The 19,970-nt window shown below is 38.4% G+C and overlaps 1 protein-coding gene across 1 annotated transcript; it reads right to left on the bottom strand.

The window, feature by feature from the left end:
- Nucleotides 1-7,118: 7,118 nt before the first annotated feature.
- On the bottom strand, nucleotides 7,119-17,009 carry LOC148039424 (putative glutathione S-transferase parC). Its single transcript, XM_087690198.1, has 5 exons — nucleotides 16,894-17,009; nucleotides 16,460-16,693; nucleotides 11,361-11,414; nucleotides 7,997-8,207; nucleotides 7,119-7,493 (listed from the first exon to the last, which is right to left on the bottom strand). The coding sequence occupies exons 1-5, from the start codon at nucleotides 17,007-17,009 to the stop codon at nucleotides 7,119-7,121; spliced, it is 990 nt and encodes a 329-aa protein (XP_087546324.1).
- Between the last annotated feature and the right edge of the window lie 2,961 nt (nucleotides 17,010-19,970).

Here is a 19,970-nt window from a genome sequence, read left to right as displayed (position 1 = left end):
TGTTCCAAGCGAGCTCTAATGGCTATCTCTCACCTAGTCGACGTGCCATCAATCCTACGAGTGTAGTGCGTTTACCTTGATGCCCGATCGAGTACCCTCCTCTCTCTTGCACTCCGGTAGCTCCACGATTCTTGATGCTAGCTCAAGCATCCTCAAGCCTCCTCCATCTCCAAGCTCCATCCTCCATAGCCGCACGCGCAAGAGAAGAGAAGAGAAGAGAAGAGAAGAAAAGGGGAGGAGATGGTGAAGAGCTTCACCCTCTTGATCCCTCACTCCACACACACTCACTCCCTCACACTCTCACACTCCCTCTCTCAAGAGCACACACAAGCAAGAAGGAGAGAAGAAGAGAGGAAGAAGAAGACTCTTTTTACCACACACCAAAGAATGAGCTTCTCATTCACTTTTCAACTTTATATACAAAGCCCTAAATCCTTTTTGGGTGGTCATCCCTTCAATGTTTTTAAATCACCTGCAAGATGCCATTCAACTTGATAGTCCCCAAACCCCTCAACGTGTAAAACTGCTCCATTATTTTGCTGTTGAATAACACTGGGTATATTAGTGAGGTTTAAAAAAACTTTAAGTACTTTATGGTCCTCCTTTGGTACTTCAAATGCTGCAAGCCACCATATTTCATTCTCCGATTGTACACTGAAGTATAAAGGATGTTTTTCATCGATGTTGGGATCCAATGCTCGATTCATAAGTGTTATACTCACACGCTCAAGTTTTTGCCCCTTGATAATCTCACTCTCATCAAGTTTGAGGACAAACTTAAGCTTGCCTCTACATTCTTCCATAGACATATTGTAGAACTTGACCATAGCAATCTGAACCCTACATATATCCAATACAAAGTTGTTGGATGCATTCAATACAAAGGCAACTTCTTTGGAACCATACTTCAATATGTGTGTGTGTTCCAGATGCGTAGGCTCACCAATTAGTTCTAAAACTTTCTCATTTAGTTGTTTTCGAGCCTTCTTCACGTGAAATGGTTTTGGCAGAGGCATTACTCGCTTAGTATTGAAGACTTGCTTAAAACCTGTATCCAATTGTTGATAGAGCATACTATATGACTCAGAACTCATTCCCACCTTGTCACATAATCCCTGAGCATCTGTAGCAGTAAACAAGTTGCTCACATCCCTATGACGTTCACTAGCAACACCATCCACAATGTCCCTGAATTTACGATTTTCCAATGCATTTTTGACCATATCCTTGCTAAGGACTTTGGCAATAGTATCATTCTCTGCATGAGGAAACATATTTCTCATTGTAGTAGATTGAGCATATATCCGTCTATGATATTGTCCACTTCCTTTGGCTAATTGGCCAATTGGTTTAATGGATCGGATGCGCCGACGTGCCTCTTTGGTTTTTAAAGTGGGCCCAATCTCCAAAGTTTTTGTGAGCTTCCTCTCTATGTTTCGATTCTCCTTCTCCAAGTCATTGACTTTAGACTGTGACTCCATATTCTGCACGTGTGTAGCATGCATAGCATCTTCAATGACAGACATTGCTTGTTGTAGGTTCTGGTTCTCTCTATCCTTCTCAGAACACCATATTGGAGAATATGGGAATTTCCCATAAGTTTGGGACACGTGATCAAATCTTTGGATTTATCATAACTTGAACACTATAACTCCGAATCAAGTGCTCTATAGCTCAATAGATTCCATTTTTCAAGCGCTTTCCAATGATAGGTCACATCATATGGTTTTGAGAAACTTATGGGCATGTTATCCGTGTGCCACCTTTTTAGTATTCAAAAAATGGGAATTGGGAGATTCCCAAACTCACTAATATTGTGTTTCAGCCAATAATCTATCATTTTCCATCAAAGACTGCATATTCCCTTGTAATCTTGTCTGCATATTTGTCAAGGTTTGATGAGCCCCTGCTAATCCTTGTGTGACAAGTCTGCATGTGTATCCATACAATCCTTCATTGCCTTCACAAGCAAACTTTACAAATGATGTAAGCCCTTCAAATTGTGGTGGGTTTCGAGTGAGTGGATCGGGTGGATAAATGCACCCATCAACCCAAAGGTCCACATTTTTTTTCCCTGCATTTCTTTCTTGTTGCATCCTGCATCTTATTGCATCATCTCTTTCCACAGTTCTTTTGAACATTGGTGCATATTCATCCTCCAATTGAAAGTGAATATCTCTCTTTCTCTTGGTACATCCTGCACCTGCATTCTGCAAAAAAAAAAGTATGCAAATGTTAATTGGATTAACATTCAAATCGCAGAACTACACCCCTTTGATTCACTATATCTGTGTTTTTTTTAAAACCCAGTTGGTTCTTGTCTCTTTCTCTTGCTTTCAATCTTGATAGACCCTAATCAACCTGTAATCTTAGCTTTTAATCTACCTCTAATTAGCATCAAATCTTATCTTCTGTTCTATCCAATATATTCTCTCTCTCTCTCTCTCTCTCTCTCTCTCTCTCTCTCTCTCTCTCTCTCTCTCTCTCTCTCTCTCTCTCTCTCTCTCTCTCTCTCTCTCTCTCTCTCTCTCTCAACAAAAACATGTTGGATTTGGAACCAGATTCAGGCCCCCAGACGCGAGCCTCCGGCTAGGGCACATCTGGGGGGCCGATCCCGACAAAAACACATGTGTGCGCTCCCGATGCCCTAGAGGCCCTACTAGTTAAGTTTCATATGAAACCGAGAACATTATCTTCTCTGCATCATCTATTTGCCGCTGTAATGGACCATCCAGGTCTGTTCCTGCCACTGGGCTGCCCTCGTCTCTCTCCTGGGTAGGCACTGCATAGTCGGGTCGAGGACCAAAAAGGCTTTCCTGCAACTGCTCGAACTCCTCATCAGAGATCTGATACTGTGGCGCCGCATCCTCAATCTGCTCATGGATGCTCACAATGGCAGAGATGTCATCGATGCTCGTACCATCATAACGAGCCACCTCATCAACATGTGGTGGGGCATCCTGTAAATCAAAATCTATGAAATCACTAGGTGCATCACGCACCATGATACAGTATAGTTCTTCTTCCCTAAGCTCCAACAACTCTAGCACATCCTGCATGAGTAGATATTCCACCCCCTCGATGGTGATAGCATGGAGAGAAGAGAGGGGTGGCTCTTCGCTTGTGGGCATCTCATCAGGGCAGGGAGGTGGGTGCACAATGGCCAAGCTCTGTGCTGCCTCAACACTCAGATCGAGAGTGATCTCCTCAAGCTCCCTCTCAAAGTACTCTAGTAGTGGCCGAGAGGGTGCGTCGATGTCCTCGTCACTGTCCTCTTGCACTTCAGTGCACATAACATATATGGCAAAGGCGGCATCCCTCTCAATGAGATCCATTGTGACGTGGTCCTGTGACGAGGTGGGCACTGCTCTAGCGTGGAGATGTTGCCCCACATGCACCAGGGCTCGACTTATCACCTTTGCATGGCTGGATCCGGCACACAAACTATACAAAAAATCCATGGGAACCCACCTGAGAGTGGAGTCGAGAATAGAGCAAGTGAGAGGGTTCACTACATCACAAAACGATGCTAGTATACTAGAGTCAGGGTCTACAGCGGAAAGCAAGCTCTCCAGACTCAAGGTCACACAAAACCTAGGGTATATCTGGTCCCCTATGTGCGCGTAGCATGTGGAGCTGATCCATGGGGCGAAGGCGGGAGTGGTAGCCATGGCACACAAAGAGAGAAGGAAGGAGAGCACAAGTGTAGGGAAGTAGAGAATGAAAGTGAAAATGAGTTTGGAGTTATAGATTTTATGTGTCTAGGGTTTTAAATAAAGGTTCTTTATAAAGTTATTAACTCTAAAGTTTCAAATTAAAACTCTTACCTTAGTTTCTTTATTTCAGTACCTTAAAGTCACTGTTAAAATTACTCATACAGACAAACGCTTCGTTCTATATTATTATATCCTCGAATATGTTTGGGTCGCTGAGTATATTCAAGTCTAATGAGAGAAAATATATAATTTTTTAAAGAAAATAAATCTAAAAGGCCTTGAAATTCCCTTTGGATCCAATTTAATATTAAAATTTAAGAAACGAGCAGCAGAGATGCGCTACAATATATCATTGTGCAAAGACAATATTCTCTAGATTATAGACCTCTAACCTGCAATTTAATTATGATTTTTAACTGCACGATTGAGTAATTACATTATGTATTATCGCACGCTTGGATCACAGTAAACTAAAATTTAAAGTACTTAGAAGTTCAAAAAAGGTATGTATTCGCTCTTTATAAAGTTTTTTTACAAGGATTCCACTATCTCAAGGATATGTGGAGAAGCACATTGTTTACATGTCATGGATTGCTCACTACGAGTCCTGACTTTTCTATTATCTAACTTGAAATAGAAGTTGTAGAGGGGCTCACTGGACATTAATTGGATTTCTTGTCTCAGAAAATAAATGGGCCAATGACTCTCTGCGCGCTGACTACGAAAGGATTATGACCACTCCACAAGATTACCACATCTACGAGCACTGTATGTGTGTCATCTCGGATATCTTGATCCAAGCTGATCCACTCCCCTCGCAAAAGTCGCCATCTTCTATATCGAAAGCGAACGCACAGAGTTTGTCTAGCAATGAAATACCTGTAATAAAAACAAAAATAATGGTAAGTGATCAATGCGACTAACATAACAATTCATCTAAGCGAGACCTATGTCAATTAAATCAAGGTATGCAAAGTAGTAAAAAAGTTTTTCCTGAATGTAATATCAGATTGGTTGACCCTGCGCTCAATCGTCTCATCAAAATGTGTTCTTTTGACTTGCCAAGACTCACCCAATAGCTGACTCATCCATTCCTCGGATGGACACTTGCATTGATAAGTAATCTTTGTTTTCTTCAAAACATCACATGAACCAAACAAATGTGCAAACAATGAGAATGGAATAAACCAACTAAGATGCACATCTTTGGAGCCTGTGGTGGGTTTCATAGCACTATTGATGTCAGATTTTATCTTCGACTTGCAAGCTCCTGACAACTCCAAGCTACCAATGAACCATTCACCACTAGACAGTGGCGGCAATGGGACATGCTGCAATCTCTGGCTTTCTACCACATACAATGAATTATAAAAAAAGATATTTTGAGTGGCAAGTTGACTTGCAAAGGTATTATCATAGATCAAAGAACCTATCTCTTCATGCCAAACATGTATCTTGCCACTTAAACATTCCACATTCTGCCATTCATGCAAAGTCGATGGATATAGAGCTGTCAATCAAACAAGACTGAATTAGAATACTGCAAAGACTTTTAAAAACAACTCTGATACAAAAGAATAATCAATGATAAAATTTAACAACTTACTGTTTTGTTTATAATTTGCAATGTTGTTCTCGTCGTGTACAGAGATTTGTTTATGCGTATAAACATGTTGAATCAACACTTCTGTTACTGCACTTGTGCCATTAAACACTTTTCTGAACTCTAGAATTCTACCTTTCCAATGTTTGCTAGGGTTTGCAACATCCTTGCGCTTGACCTTGAAACTCCCTCGAGTACTTGGGTGCATCAAAATCCAATCCAACTTATAATACTTATCACAAATCCAATTACCGTCATTATCTTTCCTGTTGAAGACCTCCACTGCAAGTATGCTACTGATATTTTTCCTCCGTGAAGACATCTGTAACAACCAAATACAAAAGTTACCTATCAACATGTGTATAATTTGCAAATGTTCTCTCCAAATGAAATTAAATTTAAATGGATCAATTTAAAAAAGAAACATTGTACCTGTAATTTCTTTCACAAAGATCCCTAGATATGTTGAACAAGAAGTTGATTTATAGCAAGACCATTGTTCCTTCACTGACAGATTCCTGCAGTACAAAAACAAAAGAAATCTTGGGTCAACGCATACATATAACTTATATAGGCTTTGTCCAAATGCATTGAAATTTAACCATGGAACAGTAGTAAAAAATGGCAATATACCTGTGGCTTTCTCTGCAAAAAATCCCAAAGATGTTGTAGAAGTTGAGTTCTTAATAAATCATTGTTCTTCACCCTCAGAGATTCTTGGAGTAAAAAAACAAAGGAAAGCTCAGTATGCATGTAACTTGTATACATTTTGTCTAAACGAGATAAAATTTAACAGTGGAGCAACAAAAAAACAAGACAATATACCTGTAACTTTGTTTACAGAGAAACCCTAAGATGTTGAAGAAGAAGTTGTGTGTTCAAAATCCCAAAGATGTTGTAGAAGTTGAGTTCTTAATAAATCATTGTTCTTCACCCTCGGAGATTCTTGGAGTAAAAAAACAAAGGAAAGCTCAGTATGTATGTAACTTGTATACATTTTTTCTAAACGAGATAAAATTTAACAGTGGAGCAACAAAAAAACAAGACAATATACCTGTAGCTTTGTTTACAGAGAAACCCTAAGATGTTGAAGAAGAAGTTGAGTGTTCAAAATATCACTATTCTTGACTGTAAGAGACTCCTAGAGCATCAAAACAAAAGAAATTACATGTCAAAGAATGCACATAACTTGCACAGGTTTTCTCCAAACGAGATAAAACTTTACCATAGAACATCTATGGAAGAGAAAAATATACCTGTAGAGTTTTGTGAAGAGAATCTTAGGGCTTTGGTAAAACAAGCTCTGCTCTCATAAAACACATGAAACTCTCTTTGTGCTTGTGCAAAGCAAATGAAATTTTACAGGGTTACAGACAGGGCAAGCAACAGTGAGGCTGTAAAATTTCGTCAGGAAATAAGAAGCGGGGAAAGAGATATGACAAATTTGAGTTCCGCCTAAGAAAGAGGGGGAAACTGAAAAGGGTAGAAAAGAAAAGTCAAACATAAAAAATAAGAAAATGAAAATTTGAGGCACAAACTTCCAAGAAGTGACAGCATTGTACTCCCCACATTTTCCCTTATTTTATTGCTAAGGGAAGATTTGGTCCAAGATATGGCTAGAAGATTCATGTTACATGAATCTGGAATCCCAGCTCTCTCATTGGTTAGGCCTATATTTGTTTATTCACTCCTTAAGGGGCAAAAAAGAGAGTCCATATTTCTCCTAATGCATGAGAATTCATGAGAGAGACACACACAGAGAGAGAGAGAGAGAGAAAGTGGGGGGAATCAGAGGGTGCTCATGCACCCAGAGATTGTTTCCTTAGCATCCTCGCCAATTCTGCAACCTTGTCAGGGGGTGCTAGCGCCATCGCCTCCTTCACGCTCGGGTCCTCGCTCACCTTCTCTACCCATCTGCTCAGATGGAGCAACTGCTTCTCATCCACTAGCTTGCACTTCCCTATGGTCTCATAGGCCTCGAACCAGCATATAAATGGTGCAAGGGAAATGTCCACCAGACCCAGCGTTTCCCCACCAAAGTAAGGGCGGCCGCCGCCAAAGACATCACGCAGAGCACCTTCCAATGTTGCCAGCATCTCACCCATGTCCTTCTTGGCATGCTCCTGAATCTCACCCTCAGGGCTTCGGATGATGCGAGACCCTGCATCATAGAACTGCATGGAAGGAAGAGACTCAGATGTCAACACAATACAACCACAGATGAGACCAGCTAGTCGGAATATGCAACCAGGGAAGCCAAAACACCATGCACTGCATGCCAAAAAAAGGCAGATGTGTGTATGAAAGGATTATGCTACTGTAGGCAAAGAAGAAGAAGAAGAAGAAGAAGAAGAAGAAGCGCCAGACCAGCTGAGTGCATCAGAAAGATAGGAAAAAGCAACTTTCTTTCACCATATACTTGCGTGCAAGAGCCGTCCTCCTATATCAACCATAGTTTCCTTCATTTCAACTTATATGCAAGAGCGTTACAACTGTAGAGAAAGAAGATCTGTAGACGCGCTAAACCACATGACTACATGCACACATATGCAACTGCAGGCTGAGGAGAGCAGGCTTACATGCAGTTGATGGGATGTGTTGCTGCATGGATCTGGCATCGTACAAGCAAAAAGAATCACAGAGAACCAAAGCTCGGAGACGGGGAGAAAATCCTCACCTTCTTGTCAATATAATCAGCCCAGAAGCGCGCAACCGCCCGGTCGTAGGGGTCCTTGGGGAGGAAGGAAGTGCCCTTGGAAGGCCAGGCTTCATCAATGTAGTACACAATGATGAGAGACTCAGATATGCACTTGCCACCATGGATGAGCACAGGGATCTTTTGGTAGATGGGGTTGGACTGCAAGAGGAGCTGGCTCTTGTTGGACAGCCTCCACCCAGAACTCGTTCCTCGCTCGAGTGTAGTGGCTGATGGCCATCCTTACATAAGCATGGGCCTTGCGTCCACGTCTCTCTTTACTCTCTCTATCCCGAAAAGAAAAACCCAGAAAACAACGAGGGCGATAAAGAGACTAAGAAAAAACAATAGAGAGAGTGCAAGAGAGAATTAATATACGAGAAAAATTTAGGTATAAAATGATCATTATGAGAGATAAAGAGAACTATGCAACTAGTGAAGCTAGTGATAAAACTAACATTATATATATTAGGCGCTCCACGCCTAGATTCTCCCGATGCTCCACGTTGATATTCTTTCAATGCTTCACACTAGGGTTTGAAGGACCAATCGGTCTCAATAATAGGTAGGGGACTTTGCGTCCTAATGCATGTTTCATATGGCAAGAAGGTTCGCATGTGGTTGAGTCACAAAGAAGCCAACTGTGTATACATGTGTGTATATAACTTATATGCGCATGTCTATTTGTTCAATCTCATAAGCTTGTCATTTTTCTCTCCTCTCTCTTGTCTCTCCTTTCTTTTCTCTCTCGTGTCCCCCCTCTCTCTCTATATATATGTGTATGTGTACTTGTATATTGCAAGGATAGACAAGTTTCCCAATAGGGCTTCATTATTTTGCAAAGTACCGATTAAATCCCTCGCATTTGAGAGATTCGACATATTCGACTTTTATCAATGTGACTTGGAGACACATAAGATCAGTGGATTACTATTAACATCTCTTCACTATCTTAACTTGCATCAAGCTGTATATATTCACAAAAGACTACTACCGTAATCGTAGTACTCTCCCCATACAAAATTGAACTAACGAGGATCTGATGCAGAACTTAATAGAAAAATGCATTACTCGCTAGGTTAACATCCAAATTTTTTGGGTTACAACAAGTGTTTGTAAATCAGCCATACAAAATATTTGGTGCATTCTTTACTGCGACATAAAGAAATGCTATGAGAATATCCCACATAATGGGGCCTCGTCACTGTTATAAATACTCTCATAAAATGGGTCTTCCACACCGAACAAAAAAAAAAAAGGTTTTCTCTCAATATGTAAAGATAATGGGATATGGACTAATGTAAGGTCTAATAAGGACCTATCCCTCTCTCTTGAGGAGTGCCCACATCTTAACACTTTGATTATAAACAACACCTTTATCACACTAGAAGGAATTATCAAAAGAGAAGGAAAGTGGATCCCCATGGGTTTTAGTTGCTCGCCATTGTGGTGCAACCTCTTCTTGGCATTTTCAAATACAACTTTTCCAAAAATTTAGCTTCCGTGGGGCAGTATGACGTCCTCAAACCGTCTTCACACATACGTTTAATTAACTTGCTTATGGTCAATGTGCCTAATCCATCCATTTTTCTTGGACATTACCTGAACTCCATCTTTACCATCTACAAAGGACTAAAGCTGGAATTTGACTTTTCTGAAAACTCACTTTATTTTTGTAAAACTAACCATTTTATCTCCTTGAATACTACATTCTTGAACCTGGAAATCTCATGCAAAAGTGGCTACACTATTATCAAAACATATGATAAAAGAACAAAGCTCCCCTTTCAAGGTAATAAATATCTACATAGGGCTGGCAATCGTCCCTCGAGCTAGTCTGACATGGTGATGATCATTGGCTTTATTAGGTCCCACCTTTGGCAACTTGTCCATAAGGCATTCAAAAAAGAATACCCTCTTGTTAAACTTGACAAACAAAAACTCATCGGCATGGTAGGCTAACTTAGGGTGTACTATGGGTCTAAGCTTGGATGCATGGGTGGTGCGTAGCTACCACCCACTTGGTCTTGGATCCCAAAAATTATGGGCAAAGGGTGGGTATTACTAAGTAGACAAAATACATGCTTAGAGTAGTATAAGAGGACTTGTGTAGTCTTCCTTCTTGCAAGGAACCAAATATTCCCTCCCATGCTAGTTGTTGTATTGATATATCATCTCTTTTGATATCATCCTTTTAACTTTACAGTTTTCTTGCATGCATATCCTCTTGCACACAGATATCATCACTTAACATTTGTATAATACACATTAGTTGTAAACACTGCCTCTCCTATCACACATATCCTCGATGCCGATCTTCCAAGTGGGGGACCAAACGAATACTATACTTATGGGGATAATGTTTAAAAAACCTAGTGTTTGTGATAGATCATACTAAGCTTCTTCTCAAATCAAACTCTTAAAAATCCAAGCCTTTACAAATGAATTAAATATATACCATACACATATTTGCACACATCCTTACACACTCACTCACTCATTATGCAAATGAAATACATACATAGCTAGTGCATATATACAAAGCTTCATAGCATAAGTATAGAAGGGTGAAATGATTGGTACTCGAACGCCTAACAAGGAGCTCACATATAACTTAAAGTAATTTGATACATTAACTTGTCAACCTTCCAACAATCTTGTGAAGGCAACACGAAAAACGTATATGACCTTCCTCATCCAAATCACACTAGGTTCTTAGTGACACCATAGAAAAAGAAGGGTCAAGTTTTTATATTGGTTGAGGGAAGGCATGACAACCAACCGAAAACCAACCAAATAACCTTAGTTAACATGACCAAAAAAAAGGGGGGGACTTGGAGCCAGCTGCTATTCAAAAGTGAGCTAAGTGCCCACTTTAGACCCTTGCTCAATGATGGGAACAGAATGTTGGCTTCCCATGAGAGGCACGTTTCCTCCTCCTCTCCTGCCCAGTAACAGGCTTATAAAGACCCCTCCCTCTCTGGGATAGGCAATTAGTTGCCTGGCTTCATCAACTCGCTTTCCTTCTCTCTGTGGACCACTCCACGTACAGCCTAACACCACACGCACAACCTCAACAACGCACGCAGAAAAGGAGCAGCTCCCTGTCTCGTAGGCGACTCTAGCCCCCTCCTCCCATTATCCTGCGCCCACTGCACGACCGTTGGATTTCGCTGTCTCGACCACCAGGCTCGGCCTCCCATCCCAAACCTCTCTTATTTCAAGTTTATCTCTTCTCTCTCTTCTTCTTCTCTTTTCTCTTTCTTTCTTCCCCTTCATCTCTCTTGAACTAAATTTAAATTATATTTCCTTTATCTATAATTCTCTCTCTTCTTCTCTTTGAGACTCTTTCTCCTTTTCTTCTCTCTCTCTCCCTTCCTTTTCTTCTCTTCTTTCTCCTCTTTTTCCTTATTTTCCTTTTCACTCTCTTTTAAATTTTATCCTTTCTCTCTCCATTTTCCCTCTCATAAAATGTTTAAACTAAAAAAATATCAATCTTTTCTTTTTTTCCCCATCTCTCTCTCTCCCCCTTTTGTTCTTGCTTTTCTCTCTCTCTCTCTCCCCTCCCCTCTATCTTCTCTTGCCCTTCTCTCTTCCTCTCCTCTTTTTTAAAATTTTTTCCCTTTCTTTCTTTGAAATTTTATCTTTTTACTTCTCTCTCTCTCTCTCTCTCTCTCTCTCTCTCTCTCTCTCTCTCTCTCTCTCTCTCTCTCTCTCTCTCTCTCTCTCTCTCTCTCTCTCTCTCTCTCTCTCTCTCTCTCTCTCTCTCTCTCTCTTGCGTTTCTTCTCTCCCCTCCTTATCTTCTCTTTTCCTCTCCTCTTTCATTTCTTCTTTTTCTCTTTTTTTTTTCATTTCTCTCTTTCTTTTACATTTTATCTTTTTAGTTCCCTCTCTATATGTTGAAACTCTCTTTTATTCTTCTCTCTCTCTTTCTCTCTCCCTCCTTTTTGTCTCTCCTTGCTTTTCTTCTCTCTCCCATTCTCCTCTCCTCTCTCTCTCTCTCTCTCTCTCTCTCTCTCTCTCTCTCTCTCTCTCTCTCTCTCTCTCTCTCTCTCTCTCTCTCTCTCTCTCTCTCTCTCTCTCTCTTTTATTTTCTCCACACTTCAATTCTCTTTTCTTTTTCCTTTTTTTCTTCTTTCTTTTAAAATTTATCATTTGTCTCTATAATTCTCTCTCTCTTTCTTTTAAGATTTGTACTTCCTCACTCTCTTTCTTTTTCTTCTATTTTCCTCTCGAAGTGTGAAAATTGTAAAAAAACTTTGAAATTACAAAAAGCTTTTTAAAATAATTAATTAAAATAAAAGTTTAAATACAAAGATTTAATCCGAGAGAGAGAGAGAGAGCCTAGGCTTTGCACGTGAGAGAGGGGGAGAGAGAGAGAGAGAGAGAGCCTAGGCTTTGCACATGAGAGAGAGGGGGGAGAGAGGGATTTAATAAAAAAGGGAAGGTGGAAGAGAAAGGGAGAGATTACACGTGAGAGGGAGGGGAGAGGGAGTTTTAATTTAAAAAAGAAGGTTTGAAAAAGGGGGATAGATTTGGGAAAGCCCTCTAGAGGTTTGGCGCTTCTTGAACTTACAACCAAAATAATATAATAATAAAATATCCTTAATAAAAGGTCTAATAAGGCAATCGTTGCTCCAAAAGAAAGTGTAAATATTCCCTTGGTGGCTACAACATTCTAGCTATCAGAGAGTTCTTAACACCCCATGGATGCCAATAAGGTATAACCATTGTAAAGTGGACATAAATAACACTTGGGTGAGTTTTTAACACTTGTAATACGCATTTGAAGTGTTGCAATATGTAGGTACTTGACCCAATCGTACTTCGGGGCATTTTGTGGGTGTTATAAACTTTGAAATGTTGTAAACTCATTATATCAATATGAACATTTCCTCTATACTATGCAACATCTTGCCTTCTTGAAAGTAAGTGAACTAGATGTGCTCGTAAAGGTCTTTTCCCTTGCATTATGAATTAGTTTTGAATCAATTTGGGATTTAGAAAACTTGGCTCGTTCCTAATGTCAAGTTGGATATTTTTGTTTTAATGCTTTGTTGCAACACACACATATATAATGTCATATTATATAAGATATTATTATTATATAAGAATACATTAAATATTTTATTCTCTCTCTCTATCAATCAATGTCAGAGATAATAAGTTGAAGGCCTTAATTGTGGTGGATTAAGAGATAAAGATGTAGAAAGTAGGGCCATGAAAGAATATTAAAAGTGAGGATTGAATCACTTTAAGACTAGAGACCCACTTATTAAAGCTATCACAAGGCCCTTTTATTCATAAGATGCATAAAAAAACAAGTCCAATACATGCACTTACTGTAGGAGCACAATATCCTATGTTGGGATCACAACCCAAAAGCTTTGAGACAAGAACTTGCTATAAGATAAGTCTCTATTGTACATAGGCTTTATGTATCCTCATACGCTTCAAGTCTCATGTTTAGTCCAAGAAAACATGTAGCATATAATAGCCACCAACAACAACTAGACACCAAGCATGATAAGCACTAAATTCTATAAAATCTCTATATTATGGGCCTAACTACATGAATTTAAGCTCTATTCAACTATTATAAACAAGAGTAAAAAACCTCATTTATGCTATCCCAAAATCACCCCAAAGAGAGTTCTTCACATGTAAGATACCATGCAAGTTCAAAGAAAATGGTATTTGATTTAGTAAAACTTACATGATTAAATTTACAAAAGGGATTTTTTAATTATAATTTGAAAAAGACCCATAAGTAAAAGGAGTCATTTTATGGCATTATAGCATGTAAAGAAAGGGTATTTCTTAATACCTTTTGAATGCACATTGTATAGATTATGGTTTATAGTTGTACCCTTTAGGCTATAGACAAGCATATACATTAAGCTTTGAACCTAGAGATCAAAGATTCATGTTGAAAATTTAAAACAATAATTCTCGACTTGCATACGTTATTTCTCGTAGTTTATAAAGGCCACAAATACTTCTTTGCTACCCCAATTAGTTCCTTGATGATCCAATAGTTTTCAGCCATGTTCTTCTTCACAAAAAGCTTTAATTTTGTGTGAGATATGTCTCCTTCACACCCTCAAATGTTGTAGGCCACTCTTGTTTTGTTTATGCCAAAAAAACATGCTCTTTTATTACCCCTATCTCTTCTACTTTACTTCGCTTTCCCTTGTTTACACTAGTTCTATAAGTTTCCACTTACTGCCTACACGAAATCACATGCATAAGAACTGTTGGTCACTGACTTATTTGACTTACCCTTCTCTTAGGTCTAGTCTCATTCCTTGTAACTAATTCATTGAACCAAAATTCTGCAATGTCTCCAGCTCCTTTATAACTCATCTTGTCATGTCTTGTGTACAGACCCTTGAATGCACAAAGTTATGGAATCTCATTAGTCTTCATAATATGGACATAAAATCATATGGCATCCACCCCCTTCCAAACCTACGGATCCTTAGGCAAGTGTCAAAATATCATGCTTTTGATAGGTTCATAGCCTTCTTCATCCACCTCAATACATAGAGCAAGCAATTCTTCTCTACTTGGTCATTCTTCCCAAGGTAACACACTCCATGTGGCAATCATCTCTTCAATAGGCATAATAGGCTTTTGTCCATACATCAATTTAGTAGGCATATATCTAGTCACTACACTATGTATCTATTAATTAACCCATAATGCATATGGTAATAACTGCTACCACTCCTTTACTATGCCTTTACATGACTTTGCCAATGCCTTGATGATAGGCAGATGGCCCCTCTCACTCTTACCATTATTCTCCAAATTATATATTGAAGTTCATGCAAGTTTGATCCCAATTGAGAGAAGAATGCATGAGTCTCATCTATATCTAATTCTCTTCTGTCAATTGTAATCTTGCCTACATAACCGTAGTGGCATACAATCTGCATTGTCTTAGTGCATAGAGTTCTATCTTCCAGATGATTAGTCAAATCCTCATGCGCAAGCACAATGTATCTCGTTTGCCAAATTTCTTAGGCATAATGACAAAATCTATCACTAAATTATAATGAAGAGACAAAGGATAGGTTGGTTGCAACCTATCTCTATGTTTTACTAATCAAATGAATACATTTGACTAGCACTATATGATTCAATAGAGTGTGAGATATTCTTATACATTCTTTTCCACCAATACCTTTCCTCAATCTTCTCAAATGTGTCCCAAACACCTCTATGGCTAGCCCATAGACTATCATGAAACTCTTGCATTACCTATAATTGCATAGCTCTATTACTTAATGACTTGTAGTAGAGTCCCTTTCTTCTTCTTTGCATGTTTCCAAAGATATCCATCTTTTAATTTAAAAAACCCATATGATTTTTTTTTAATTCTTTGTATTTCTCTTTAGACTATTCATCTCTCTTGAATAGTGTATTCAGACACTAATACATAAAGTGTTTTTTCTCTATTGTCTGAGCTTGATCTATCGTTGCACGCACTTTGTTTACTACTATATTCATTGTTTCACCAGAGCTGTCCCTATCAATTCTTTTGCTATACTTCTTGTATTTAATGTTGTCCCTACATTAATGAATGATGTATCTACAATTACAACAATTTCCCGTTCGGCCCCCATAGTAGTAAATGTATTTTCAATGGTAAATTCACTCTCTTCTTCATCATCCATCATTCCAGCTTTATCCTCAAAGTGTGCTCTAGATAGCATGTCTACCATTGGGTTATTTCTCCTTGCAATGTGGTGCAATTTTTAGGATTTAGTTATTGGAAATTAGAGACCATAGCTACCTATATTTACCTATACTTACTACCCACACACTTGTACATTGTAGGTAGCAGCCACTCGTCACTATCACTTTATTCTTTATTCTTAAAATGACAATAGAATTTCCTTTCATTAGTAACTTTATATATGCAATTCACCTTAGCATGCAATATCCAAATGTGGCACAACTAACAATCATATTCAATAATGGCAAACAATCCATTTCAACAACCACACGAGTACCTATAAAGTACACTTTGTTGCATTTAAGAGTTGTTACAACACCCCATAGCTCTCTCTTCACTTGTGGGTACTTCCTTTGCCATTCATTTAACACTTTTTCTCCAAATATGATTGCATATCTATTCCCTTCATGATCATATTTACCAATTTCCAATCCAATATCAATAAAGATAATGCCCATTGTAATGATAATAGACTTTCCCTTTGCATAATCTACCCTCCTAAGGTCGGTGCAGACTTCAACAATTTGTTTACTTTCTTCATGGCTTTGGTTTGCTTTCTATCCCATTGAAATTTCTATCCATTTTGTAATAACTAACACAAATGGCTAGCTACGTGCACAAACTATGGTATCTATATGAGGTAAAAGATGCATGCCCTAAAAACCTTCTAACCTCTGAAACACTAAAACAAGTGTCTTACATCTTGTTGATCCATTTATCTTTGTTGGTGAAGGTTTCTTGCCATAGGGCCCACACATATGATCCACAACCAAATAGCTCTTCAACTCTAAACATGGACTTTTGGCCAGAAATAATCGAATGTAATTCCTCTAAGCGAGCCAAAATCTTTTCATTGTCAACTATATGACTAGCAACAAACTCTTTACAACAATGCTCATTCAACTCTTTAATCTTATCATCCTTTTGCACAACCCTTTATTAGTACATCATCTAAGAATAGTATAGTTAATTGTGGTATGAGATCCCTTAAGACCTTATTCATCGCATTCATCATATGTGCCATAGAATTTGTTGCACCCTAAGGAAGACTATACATCCACGTGTACTAATCCCATGGGTGTCTTCATAGTAGTGATTTCCTTGCTCTTTATTGCTAACTAGAACTAGTCTTACCTTGAGTATAAATCCCCCAAATAATAAATTGCTTTACCAGCGAATGCCTCTACAAAGTCATCGACCACAAGACCTGCACTAACATTTCTAATTGTGAGTTTGTTGACTGGTTGCATGTCTTGGATAAATCTCAATGCGACATTCTTTTTGGGCACAACAAACCATCTATTGGAGTACGATAGTGATGATGGATCCAAAATCTTTGTTCATATATTCTCATTTAGCAACTCCATTAGTTTAGGAAAATAAGCTTGTACCGTAAGAATTGGCCTCAAATTCCATGGAATACACAGAATAGTAAATAACACCATCAGATCCACCACATTCACATCCACACAACCTATTTTAGTTAGCTAAAATGCAAAATCCTTTCCATATATGGATAATATTTGCTTAAAACATTGCCTTTCTACCAGTAGAAGAAATGCATACCATATATCGACATGCATCTTGTTTCTTGTAACATCATTTATCATATGCTGCATAATGAACATATGCTCATTTTTGTCTTTATTTTGTTGTGAAGACTATGCATAGTTTCCTTGTTGTAAAATACCACTATGAATATTATCCTTCTTAGCATAATAATGGGCTAAAAATACGACATTTTTGCCACAATAATGACAAACAACACCATAAATACTAGAACCTATGTTATTCTATCCACCTCTTCCCCTAGAGTTTCCCTTGTCTCTAAAGTTTCCACGGGTTCTTGAAACTTGTATTTCATCGAGCTGCTAAGTTACCCTATTTTGCTAGTTATCACCACAGCCTCTTGAAGAGGATTTGCCATGTTCCCTTTTGAAACTTGGGTAAAATGCTTGGATATGCTCACCACTTCTTTTAGATGATTCACCTTGTATATTGATCTCTTTAGTGATCATGAGAGAGACCAACTCATCAAAAACTAAAAATAGCTTGCATACATATACAAAAGTGATAGATGATTTCTAGGCCTTCTCATTATTAATGCCACCCAAAGTAGATCAAACCAAATCATCATCATTAGACATTACGTCAATAGCTTCTAAGACATCTGCAATGCTTCTCACTTTTAAAATACACACATTTATAGGCATCTTTCCTTTCTTCAAAGTATCTAACTCTTGCTTGAGTTCAATCTTCCATGCCTTTGTATTTACTGAAAACATGTTCTTAAAAATCGTCCAAGCTGCATGTGAATTTTTTGCATTTCTAATATGCTTAGTACAATATTATCAATGATTGTAGATAGCCAATACATCACCTTTTTTTCTTTTGCATTCCATTCTTTCCATGTCTTTAATTCATCTATAGTCATAGGGTCACTCAGCTTTGGCTCCTTTTATTCACCTAAAACAAACTTGTAAAAGCCTTTTCCAATAACAAAGTTCGTCATACAAAACTTCCATAATGGGTAGTTATTCTTTTCTATCTTCTCAGTGATGGGGTTTCTATTGTTCTCTACCATTATCACAAAATTGATACAAAACAACAAGCAAGTCTTCTGTAGTCTTTCACAACAAGTGCACATCAATACACCAAGCAAACTCTTTCACTGATTGCTCAACAATGCACATAAAATTTGTATTTGATTTTTGCAAGATACCTTAGAACTTATAGATTTGAAATTTGTAATATATGCACCCACTTTCGGTCAGCACATCCAAAATTACAATATATCGTGAAACTACTATTTACAACCTTGCGAGTCTAAAACAAAGCCCGAAATGGCCTTAGATGACTAAAAAAGTAGTGGAACCAAATCTTTGCTTGCACGTCAAATCTCACAGCAATATGAGATTTTCACTCTGTCGCCCTACTTTCAATGCCTTCACAGGCACTATCCAAGAGAAGGAGTGGGAGAATGGGAGAGCTTCTTATCCATTGCTTGCTCGCTCAAATTATTGATTCTTCTCATTTACTTAAGCCTTCAAGACTTGCCTCTCTTTGTGGTACCACTCTGATGCCATGTCACAAATCGCGTGGTGGTGGGGGGGCTTGCTTGAGTTGCTATGCCAAACATACACCATATACACAAGAGGAAGATCAATCAATAACATAAGAAGAGAGATGGAGACCAAAACATTTTCTTGCTAGTTTCTTCTTCTTCTTTCACACACAATACAATATACTTAAAATATAGATAAGATACAACATAAAGGAAAGTGGCCTACTGAGTCAAACAATGCATAATTGACTATACTAATTGTTTGACACTATAATTATGCCATCTATAGGTAGGTGCAACAAACTAAATATAATAAGTGATAAATTAATGGCCATGTGAGGATCATGACGACCACCTACATACTAAGTGTAAACATATGGATCAATCTAGCCGGGTGGTCCATCATCAATGTCCGCACATGTTGAGCTTGCCATCTTAACAATTTCTCCCACGCCTCCACTCAATTCACACCATCGTTTACTAATTATGGTCAATATCCAAGGATAGAAAATCATGTAAGATCACAAGAGAAGAATCGATCTACTATAGACTTAGCTCAATACCTCTTTGATATTCATAAAGAGTTGTAAGTGCACAGATCAAACAAGCTCAAGTGAAATATAGGAGAAATGCAAATAAGCTTCACATACAACACCCATCATACAAAATTGGAGATCGCGTTTGGCTTCTTCAATGTGATTTGCATTCATCTTGACCTCCCTAAAATTGGATTATCAATGACTTGATCCCTTCATGATTCTTGGCCAAGTAAATCCTGCCACCTAGCATCTTCTACTTTTCTCATTCATGAAAATCCATCATTTTTTCCATGTTTCAATCTTGGCGCTATGTCATATATCTAGTATCCCTAGAAGAATACCAAAGCCATCACCTCCAATCTTAATTGAAGATCACTAAGACTATGAAGTAGACAAAATCCATTAGAATGTAGATTAGAGAATTTCAAGAGGTAGATTACAATATCTTGTCCATTAGAAGGGCTATGATGCAAGTGAGCAAATGTGGGAACCAACTTCACATCTTCAAAGTGCTCTTATTAAGGTTTGTGACTTATTTAACACCCAACCTAGAAAAGGCCTATTCAAAAGCATAACACTGTCCCCAATGGAACTCAGTACTGCTAGAA

The sequence above is a fragment of the Lygodium microphyllum genome, chromosome 2 (assembly GCF_053477565.2).
Source record: "Lygodium microphyllum isolate KBCC chromosome 2, Lygodium_microphyllum_v1.1.10, whole genome shotgun sequence".
Classification (NCBI taxonomy): domain Eukaryota; kingdom Viridiplantae; phylum Streptophyta; class Polypodiopsida; order Schizaeales; family Lygodiaceae; genus Lygodium; species Lygodium microphyllum.
This window is presented reverse-complemented; position numbering and strand designations above follow the sequence as displayed.

Bases quoted from the DNA above. Each gene is read 5' to 3' on its own strand.
- LOC148039424 (XM_087690198.1), bottom strand. From the start codon at position 17,009: ATGCAACCAGTCAACAAACTCACAATTAGAAATGTTAGTGCAGGTCTT. The intron at 11,415-16,459 runs GTAAGACACTTG...ATAAGGAAAAAG, and splicing joins GATAAATGGATCAACAAGAT to AGGAGAAAGAAGAGAAGAAA. The intron at 7,494-7,996 runs GTGAGGATTTTC...CCTTCCATGCAG, and splicing joins CTGATTATATTGACAAGAAG to TTCTATGATGCAGGGTCTCG.